General features: G+C 51.6%; 1 protein-coding gene across 2 annotated transcripts in view; it reads right to left on the reverse strand.

Annotated features, from left to right (window-relative positions):
• The window catches only part of MRC2 (mannose receptor C-type 2), a 67,611-nt gene extending 57,356 nt beyond the window's left edge, over positions 1-10,255 (reverse strand). For both annotated transcript variants that reach the window (XM_066262675.1, XM_066262674.1), the window contains exon 1: positions 9,890-10,255. In XM_066262675.1, the coding sequence (XP_066118772.1) occupies positions 9,890-10,016 (127 nt within the window). In that variant the 5' untranslated portion in view covers positions 10,017-10,255. The remainder of the gene's footprint in view (positions 1-9,889) is intronic.
• Between the last annotated feature and the right edge of the window lie 417 nt (positions 10,256-10,672).

A 10,672-nucleotide genomic window follows, 5' to 3' on the forward strand; every position in this document is an offset into this window, starting at 1 on the left:
TTGCTTCTCCTGTAACCACTCAGCTAATCAGTGCAAAATAAAGAGGCTTCCATTTGGGAGGCTGTTAATGGAAAGAGTCCCGAACTAGTGAGCCCCTGCTCTAAGACTGACCCTTGTAACAAAGGCGTGCAAGAAACCTGACCAGGCGGTGGCACAGCGGATAGAGCGTCGGACTAGGATGCAGAGGACCCAGGTTCGAAACCCCGAGGTCGCCAGCTTGAGTGCAGGCTCACCAGCTTGAGCACAGGGTCTCTGGCTAGAGCTTGGGATCATAGACATGACCTCCTATGGTTGCTGACTTGAGCCCAAGGTCGGTGGCTTGAGCAAGGGGTCACTTGCTCTGCTGTACCCCTGGGTCAAGGCACATATGAGAAAGCACTCAATAAAGAAGCAATCGCCTGACCAGGCAGTGGCACAGTGGATAGAGCATTGGACTGGGATGCAGAAGACCCAGGTTCGAGACCCCAAGGTCACCAGCTTGAGCGCGAGCTCATCTGGCTTGAGCAAAAAAAGCTCATCAGCTTGGACCCAAGGTTGCTGGCTTGAGCAAGGGGTCACTCGGTCTGCTGAAGGCCCGCAGTCAAGGCACATATGAGAAAGCAATCAATGAACAACGAAGGTGTCGCAACAAGAAACTGATGATTGATGCTTCTCATCTCTCTCCATTCCTGTCTGTCTGTCCCTGTCTATATCCCTCTCTCTGACTCTCTCTCTGTCCCTGTAAAAAAAAAAAAAAAAAGAAGCAATCAACGAACAACTAAGATGCTGCAACAAAGAATAGATGCTTTTCATCTCTCTCCTTTCCTGTCTGTCCCTATCTGTCCCTCTCTCTGACTTTCTCTGTCTGTCAAAATAAAAATAAAGTAAAAATTAAAAAGACCACGAGAGGGGCAGGCAGGAAGCTGCCCAGAAAACTGCAATCAGGGTCTCTGGCGAGACCCTGGAGTTGTCAACTCTGCACTCAAGTTTACTCAAGCAGTCAGAAACCAAGCTGAAGCCTGGGAAAGGCCTGCCCTCCCTAGAGGCTCTGGGTGGTTCTGTGGAACCATGAATGGCAGGCTTGGCCCAGCTATGAGGTAGTTGGGAAGGGTTGCTCAAATCATGTGGATGGACAGAGAGAATGCTTCCCCTTACACTCTAAATTACAGATACATGTTTAAAGGGAAAAAAAGGTATTATCACATTAAATAATATATGACATAATATATATAGTGGCATATGGCATACATAATTTGTTAAATTTATCTGAATGAATGAATAAATGAGTATCAGTGATCAGGCATGCATCTTCACTTGATACTGGTGTGTGCATATTATTTTATAAGATTGTATTTGTCATTTACATTAGCTGCACACATTGTCATTTTCAGGTATCTTAGTTTGTTTAGCTATATTCAGTGTCAGACATTTAGATGGTTTCCAGCTGACCTGTGGTGGCGCAGTGGATAAAGTGCTGACCGGGAACACAGGTCACTGGTGTGAAACGCTGAGCTTGTCTATCAAGGCACATATGGGAGTTGATGCTTCCTGCTCCCCCGTCCCCTTCTCTCTCTCTCAACTCTCTAAAATGAATAAATTAAAAAAATAAAAAAGGACGGTTTCCAATTTGTTTTGCAACCACAAACAGTACTTCTATGAACTTTTTTTCTCTTTGGGACTAATGCCTTATGAATTCCCAAAAGTGGAATTATGAAGTCAAAGGCCATGAAGTCTTACATATCTGGTTTCTGACATAGTCTGAAAGACTGAACCAATTTACAGTGCCCCAGTCACACATATTGGTGTCCTCATGGCTCTGCCAAAATTAGGTTTTGTTTTTAATAGTTTAATTATGTGCTTAAAAAAGTTATTTCTTTAACATCTAGTGATCTTTGTACTTTCTATGTGAAAACTTACCATCTGAGTTTCCTCAAATGTGATCAGCTGTAAACTGAAATTAAAAATTTAAATTATAATCCAGTTGTCCAATAACATATAAAAGTAAAGACTTCTTTCCCCATTAGCTGTTTTTTCTGGTGTGTCTCACATTAACATCTTCTAACAGCTGAAGTCCATTGGAACCTATTTCAGTCCATTGGACTTTTTTCTGTTTATTCAGTGCCATGTTTTTTATGATTGTGACATCATCTAAAACTCTGAAAGGGTAATTCTGCTCTTTGCCTTTCTACTACAAATAAAAATTCTCATCACAAGAAAATAATATTTGCTAATTATGTGAGGTGATGGCTGTTAACTTGTAGCAATCATTTCATACTATGTATCTAATTATTATTATATACCTGAGACTAATATTATATGTTAATTATATCTCAGTAAGACCAGGAGTGAGCTCTTTGGAACATTTATCTGTTCTTTTTTGTTTGTTTGTTTCAATAAATATTTACTGGCCCTGGTCAAGTAGCTCAGTTGGTTAGAGTACTGTCTCAATTCGCCAAGGTTGTAGGTTCGATTCCCAGTCAGAGCACATACAAGAATCAACCAATAAATGCATAAATAAGTGGAACAACAAATTGGTTTCTCTCTCTCCTTTCCTCTCTAAAATCAATAAATAAAAATTTAAAAAAATAAGTATTTACTAAATGCCACTAAGTAAATATCATATATACTACAGTATGTCCAAGGCACTGTGTTAGGACCCGTGTAGAAGAGAGAAAGCCGCTCCAGCGGGGTTGGGTGGGGGTGACAGATGAAATGCAAGAGGAGCTCTGGAAAGAAAGGCTTCTTCCAGATGAGGGCAACCCGAATGCCTCAGGTGACAGCTGGGACTCAGAGACAGGCCGGGTGACTGGCGCTCCTGGGGGAGAGAAGAGCAGGGGCAGAAGCTCTGCTGGCTGGAACTCTGGGATCTGGGGGCGCCAGCAGTTCAGGTCAACTTGCACAAGGGCTAGGAGAGAAAGGGCAGACACCTGGCTATGAAAGGCTTCAAATTCTCAACTCAGAAATTCCAGACTTGGTTCTGTTGATGATTAAAGCTGCCTGTAAGAACCACAAATGTGGCAGCTGTGTGGCCTTGGGACTGAGGACAGAGGGAAGACAGAGGCAGAGACCACGGATGCAACCTGCATCATCAGAAAGGCTAGAGGAAGAGAGAATCTTCACAAAGTGTCCAGCCATAGGGAAGCAGATTTTTTGTTGTTAAAGACAGTAAGTATACTCTCCTTAGCACAGAACACTGAGCACCAAATATGTGGCAGCTCTACAGCCTGTCATGGAAAAATCTCCGAGATTATAAAATGAAAATCATGCCCTGGTAGGATAGCTTGGTTGGTTAGAAAAGCATCGCCTGGATGTTCAGAGGTTGCTGGTTCAATCCCTGGTCATGGCACATACAGGAACAGATCAATGTTCCTGTCTGTCTGTCTGTCCCCCTTCCTCTGTTGCTAAATTCAATAAATATAAATATTTAAACATCATTTGTATTATACAGTATAAAATATGGTTCTCTGTGTGTTAAAGGGGTATTTACATGTGTGTATATGCATAAAAAATGGAAGATTAATCCATGAACTATATTCATAGGGGTTACTGCTAGGTGTGGGTTGAAGGGAGAGGGGGGATTTCAATTTTTTTACAATTTACTTCTAAATGGTCTGTTTTCTGCTGAGCATGCGTTATTAAAACTGAGGCTATCAACAGCACCTATGCTGCAAGGTGAGGCCTGAGGAGGGTCACTGAATTTAGTAACTAGGGAGGAGCCTAATCACAACGAGGATTGGGAAGCCTTAGAAAATAGGCGGGAGTGACTGGTGGTCAGGAAGTACGGGTGTAGGGTGACCACCGTCCTGGTTTGCCTGGGACGGTCTGGGTTTTCACACTGAAAGTCCAGAGCCCAGGAAAGCCCTCAGTTTTCCTAAGTGCAGGCGAGCCAAGAATCTTCACGATGAAAATGAGCAAACAGGAACGGCGGCAAAATTGAGAGACTTGAGGAATAAGAACAATTGAGGAGGGTTTTTTTTTCCATCAAGATTTAATTTACTTTAGAAAAAGGATGGCTACTTTTTAAGCACTTAAGAGTCATTAGCAAAGTGTCACCAAGAAGTATAGAGAGTTTAAACCTACTTTAAGAAAAAATGTGGCTGTAATTAGTATTTGGATGTTGAAAACCGTACTTTTCATATTTAGGTCCCTTGATACTCATGTCTTCTCTTCCTAAGAGCAATAATTTAATCTTATTTTCCAAGAAGCTGAGTACCAGACTATGCATCTCATTCATATATTATCTCATTTTTGTGGATGTCTGACAATGCCACACGAGGGGTTATTTGTTTAGTAATTTATTTTTTTCCCATTTTACAAGTGAAGAAACTGGAGCCTCTGCCCAAGGTCATGCTGGATTAATTATGGCATTAATTATATTCCCCCTGATCCTGTCCCAATTTACATTTCCAGAGCACTGAGAGTCAGCGTGAACGCTCCTACCTCAGTCTACAATGGGAAGCCTGGCACCCACTTCCCCTTCCCAACACTCACTGAGGATGGCGGGAAGGCTGGGAAACTGGCTTTCCATTGTTCCCTAGAGGAACTCAAGCCCACCAGAGTCCCTCACTATGTCCTCTTACAGGGGATCCTGGAGAGAGATAAAAGAGACCCCCCACCTCCGTTCTGGGGTTTATCCTTGTGTGTGACATCTGGGTGCCTGTCACTCCTCGGCTCAGTTGAGCTCAAGAGGCAGTGACCAGGACCCCTGCATGTCCTTCTCTTGAGTCTGGAAGGAAGGGACATGTGCAGCAAGGCAGTAAGAGAGGAAGGGCATCCCAGGCAGAGGTACGGGCGCGCGTGCCGAGGCCTGGAGGTGGGTGGCAGCGAAGGTTCAGGGAGGATGGAACAGTGCGTGCTAAGGATAACGGGGAAGGCGTGGCGAGGCGGGGCGGGGCGGGGGACTTGGGAAGAAGCTGACATTTCATAGTCCTCTTCTAGCAGCGCAACCACAGCCGTGGGGCAGAATGCAGTGAGAGGAACTGAAAAAGGGGAGAGGCAGGTCTGAGGCAGAGACCGTTGGCCCACGCAAGCAGGGTGGAAGGGGTCTACATAGTCAAAGGGCTAGGGAGAGGGAACAGAGAGGTCAAAAGAAGAGAAAGAAGGGCAGAAAAGGAACTATCTATCCACTGGAGTTCCACATGAGTCCAAGGTCAAGTTTAGGGGAACCCAACCTGTTCCCTAAGGGGCTGGATGGTCCCCAGGGCCACAGATGGCTTCATCCAGTTGCCCAATTGACTGACACAAGCCCTGAGGAGTAACAGCGATGTGCAGTGCCCAGGGTGAGTTCCAAGAGCTGTGTCACCACACCAATGGCCTACCCCACCCAGATTTATAGGATCCAAACACGAGAAAGTGGCCCCTCGCCATCTCATGAAGGACTAAACCGAAAGAGACGCTTCCTGTCAGCAATGCCCAGGCCCTCCAAGTGCAGGGACCTCCACTGGAGGTGCAGGGCGAGGTGGACTCCAAAGAACAGGCCGGTCATCCCTGATCTCAGCCCTGCACAGGCTTGGTAAGCATCCACGGACTGAGAGAAGAACCTGCGTCCCTGCCCTCAGGGAAGCTGGCGTGCGGGGCTGGGGCTGGCCCTTCCTCCATCAGGCCCCATCAGTCACTCTCTTATCTGTTCTTCCTCAGGGTGGCACCTTGGCTACCTTGAGGACACTTGGCAAGGCTCGCTCCCTGACTCTTGGGTCCACTGGACTGGGAGAAAGATGTGCCCAGACAGCTGGAGTGTAACAGAGGGTTGCCCACTCCACCCTCTGCCTGGAGCTCCCCTCAGGAGGACACACGAGAGGGCTTAGGACTATGGAGGGGAAACCCATAAAGGAGAATTATCCAGTCTCTCCTAGCATAAACCCTTGCAGTGCCTAATTTAATGGAGATAGCATGGTCTGGCACTGAAATGTTCAGGCTCAGCAGCCACACCTGGGTTAGAATCCTGCTTTTACCACTTTTAAGTGTGTGGTGGTGGTGCTGGTCTTGAGCAAATGACTTCACATCTGTAACCTACTGCAGTGTGTGCAGTGGGTGACGACACCCCCGGGGCGGTGAGGCTGGAAGAACTGTGCAGGTAAGCACTGAGCACAGCTCCTGCACAGGCGCCGGGCATCCCGGGCATCAGCCACTGCTCTGCTTCATGGCACTCCACCACAGGGGCAGCAGGGCTCCTGTTTAATGCTTATATTTGTGGTGAATCCAAATGAATACCCTTCTGAGAATTTCAAGGTACTTCTGAAATGATCTTATCAGCCCAAGTCACTGTACCATGTAAGCATCAGAAAGCCGAGGTTCTCTAGCGTGAACAAATAGGGGCCAAGACCCAGGCCTCCTGCTCCCCTGCCTGCACCCTCACCTTGCCTAGGTGAACCCAGGGGGAGGATCCCAGCACCAACCACAGCTCAGGTAGCACCACCCTCACCTCACCGTGGCAGCTCAGAGAAGGTGAGAATGGAACATGGAAGACTACGGGTGATTCATCTGGCTGACTCTGACAGGAGCAGCAAGTACCTGATGCCTTTCAAATGGAATGCCTCCCTCCCTGTCCTTTAGACAGCAGGAGTCTGTCCCCACAGGAAGATTTCTCAGGTCTCCTCACTTCTCAGGCTGCATCTCTGAGGCTCCCAGCAACTCTTTCCAATCTGAACGGTCATTCCTCTGCTCAGAAACCTGCAGGGGTTCTCCAGGGTCCCCAGCCACCTGCTGGCAAGTCGCCCCCCAGTTTTGGTTTCTTTCACTGGAGTTTTACATCCCTGCCCTACTCAAACTCTGGACCCCAACCCAGCAGGTGACCACATAACTCCCAGAACAGCTCCGATGACCTTCCTGGTGCCTCCCTCTCTGCTTCTCTCCCTGCTTCTGCAAAGCCTGGTCCCACCCAGCCTCTCTCCCTGCTTCCCTCCCAGCTTCTGCAAAGCCTGGTCCCACCCAGCCTCTCTCCCTGCTTCCCTCCCTGCTTCTGCAAAGCCTGGTCCCACCCAGCCTCCCTCCAGAGAGCCTTGCTAACCCTTTGCCCCAGTTTCTCCAGCCTCTAGACATTAAGTATCCGTAGCCCCACTTTGTATTTTTCTGAAGTTGGAAACGGGGAGAGACAGTCAGACAGACTCCCGCATGCGCCCGACCGGGATCCACCTGGCACGCCCACCAGGGGGCGACGCTCTGCCCACCAGGGAGCGATGCTCTGCCCACCAGGGGCGATGCTCTGCCCTTCCAGGGCGTCGCTCTGCCTCAACCAAAGCCACTCTAGCGCCTGGGGCAGAGGCCAAGGAGCCATCCCCAGCACCCAGGCCATCTCTGCTCCAATGGAGCCTCGGCTGTGGGAGGGGAAGAGAGAGACAGAGAGGAAAGCGCGGCGGAGAAGCAAATGGGCGCTTCTCCTATGTGCCCTGGCCAGAAATCGAACCCGGGTCCCCCGCACGCCAGGCCGACGCTCTACTGCTGAGCCAACCGGCCACGGCCCGTAGCCCTAGATTTTTACTTACTAGTCCTGTGATCCAAAGTAAATAATTAAACCCCTTTTCACCTCCATTTCTTATCTGCAAAATGGGCCTAACAATTCCTACTTCCTTGGGTTATTATCAGAATGAAAAACAAAAAAAATAGCATGTAAAGCTCTTAGCATGGCTCCTGGCCTTGAGCAGATGCCTCACCAATGGAATCCAACCTCCCCACCCTGTTAAATGTGTCACGTTTTGTTCTCCAACACTTCCTTTTCACCAAGGAATCATCTCACCCTCTTCGGTACCTCTTCCCTCCTCCTCAAGTATTTGGCTCAGCACTGCACAGTGAACGCTACTCAAAAATGCAGTCATTTAACAAATTAACAAAGAGGTCTCGGGCCACACGCTTTGGGGGACATCCCATGAAGGTAGGGAAAAGATGGGTTCTGCCAGCCCACACCACGAAGGCTCCGCCACCCTGCTGCCCCAAGGGGCGCTGCGGTGCTCCAAACTCTCATCCCATAGGAAGCCACCCACTGGCACCCGTGTCCCTAGGGCGAGTTTCACCCCAGCAGTAGTGGCCTGCCAAGCCAAATCCTGGCTCCCACAAGCATTTCCTAGAGCCATTTGGATGAGGAAGGAATTTGGCCTCAAGGAGGAGCATTCTGGACAGAGGGAACAGTTATGTGCAGGAGAGGACTCACAACTTCACCCTCCTCTTCCTCAACTGCCGCCATGGAGACCAGGCCACCCCACCTCAGGCCTAAGCTTCCTTGGTGGGGGCTGTGAACCTGGGGGAGGTGATTGATACAGTGCCAATGCTAAGCAGCACTACAAGTGCAGGGACACAGCCCAAGGGAGAGCAGGGACCAGGAGGAGACTGGGAGGCAAAAGCGGCTCTCCAGGAGACCTCCCTGACAGGGCCTCTCACTAGGCACTTACAGCTCCTTTTGTCTAAAGCTCCAATGGGGGTGGGGGGGCAGTCAGCACTCTGGCCATGACTCTCCCAGGGGCCTGGCTTTAAACTGTGTTCTGGGTCTCTGGAATGGCCGTCCTCCTCCATCCCTCCTACCCTGCCTGTCTTCTGGGTTCCTTCACAGAGCAGCAAGATACAAGCAGGAGTACAGGGGGCAGGGTGAACTGCAGTGGGAGGGGGAGTTCCTGCCTGGTTTGTGTTGGTGCACATTCAATTCCAGGTGGGTCTGAAATTCAGCAGGGGGGCTCGGTTTGGTGTGAATAGGGTCAACCTGGCCTCCACTTCTCCCATTGGCACAAAGCAAGCAGATACATACGTGTTTTGGAAGCAAAAGTCACACCTGGCCAGCAGACCAATTCGGCAAGCAATGGCCATGGGGCTGTCTGGACTTTGCACAAAATTGCAAACACTGCACTGACTGTCCCCTCTCACTCACCCCATCCCCAAATTTAAAAAAAAAAAAAAAGGCAAGACGGAGCTGGGCCCAGCACTGGGGCTGTAATGACTGCACTCCCTGGCAATCCCAGCTGTGACTCATGCAAGCCCCCCAGGAAATGGATCTGCCCCTTTAGCTCTTATTCTCTTGGAGAGGGTTCTGTTTGTCCCCATACTTCATTGCCACCATTTAGAAAGAGCAGCAGAAAGAGAAGTTACTGCTTAAGGTTTTTGTTTTTTGTTGCTTGGGTTTTTGCATCTTTAGCAGCTCTTTGGCCGCCCAAGATCTGTCTACTCTGGAGGGGTGCCAGTTTGGTCAGATCCGCCCACACAACACACACACACACACAACCCCCCCCCCCTCCCCGCGCGCGCGCCCCTCTCTCGCTGTCCAGACCGTTGCTGCATCCTGGTGGCACAAAACTGGCCCACAGAACTCCGTTCAAGCAACGAGGATGCCGCATGCCACAAACTGCCCTTTAACACCAAGTGCAGAAAAGAAAATTGTAAACACCCTGAGACTGCAGGAAGGCACACAAGCCCTTACGAATCATTCAAAACAATCGCAATGCATCAGTCCTGGGAGAAGCAAAAAGACCTGCCTGGCGTCACTGGATGGAGCCTCCAGTTCCTGCGGGCACGCCCCGCAGGTCCCGAGGCCGAGGGCAGGGCCGATGCCGGGTGGTCCGGGAAGGCCGGCTCGGGGGTCCTCCCGGAGCCCGCCCTCTTCCTCCGAGGCTGCTCTAGACCCCCGGGCTCCCCTCCCCCCGTCGCCCGCCACATCTGGTTCCACTCAGATCCTCCCCCACCTCCAGGCGCGCTCCTCCCCCTCTCCTCCCAGCTTTCAGAAAAGCGGAGACGGGTTTTTAAAACCCAGTCACTCACACACACACACACACACACACACACACACACGCACACGCACACGCACACGCACACGCACGCACACACGCTTCTGGGAGAAAAAAAAAAAAGGGAGGGAAAAGTCGAGAAGAGAGGCCCGCTGCCCGGCGTTCCCCGCGCCCGGCCCCCGAAGTTGGCCAAGTTGCCAGCACCTTACCCGGGAGAGCGGCGGCAGCGGCGTCCCCGGGGGCGTTGGGGCGGCCCAAGTGCAGACCCCCTAGAAACAGGACCCAGAGCAGCAGGTGACCAAGCCAGGGCGCGGGGGCCGGTCGGCGGGGCCCCATGCCCGTGGCGCGCCGCTCGCGGGACGCGGGGACCGAAGGCGCACGGGTGCTGTGCGCTGTGGCAACCGGGGCGCTAGGTTGTGATGACCGCCCGCGAGGGGCTCGCGTCTTCCTCCGGGTCGGAACGAAGTGATGCCTCCTGGGGAGAGGAGGAGAGGAGGAGGGAAGGAGGCAGGCCGGGCGGAGGGAGGGCGGAGGGAGGAGCGCAGAACCCGGGAGGAGGGTGTGAGGGGCAGAGGGGAAGGAAAGCGGGCAGCGTGGGAGGGGTATGGGTGGGGGGAGGCTCGGGCGGGAGGGGGGTCGGGGCCGTAGAGAGAGCGCTGAGATGGGGGGGAGAGAGGGGAGGTAGAGGAGGATCCGCGGGGTCGAGGAAGACTCCTCGCGCTCTCTCCTTCCCGTGTCCCTCTCTCTCTCCCCGCTTCGGCTTCCCTCTCTTCACGGTCGGGCGCGGAGCCCCAGACGCTGCGTCACAACTCCCCGGCTGGCGCGGGCGGGGAAGCAACTGCAAAACTTTACGCAAACTTCGCGGAGTGGCGGGATGTGGACTGCGAGGCCCTGCTGGGCGGGGGCGGGGGCTCGGGCTCGCGGCTGACCCAGGCGGCCGCACCCGGGCTGCTGGCGCGCCCTCTATCCCGCCTCTTTCTGCCGACGTCTCT

This window comes from Saccopteryx bilineata, chromosome 2 (genome assembly GCF_036850765.1).
Source record: "Saccopteryx bilineata isolate mSacBil1 chromosome 2, mSacBil1_pri_phased_curated, whole genome shotgun sequence".
NCBI classification, from domain to species: Eukaryota; Metazoa; Chordata; class Mammalia; order Chiroptera; family Emballonuridae; genus Saccopteryx; species Saccopteryx bilineata.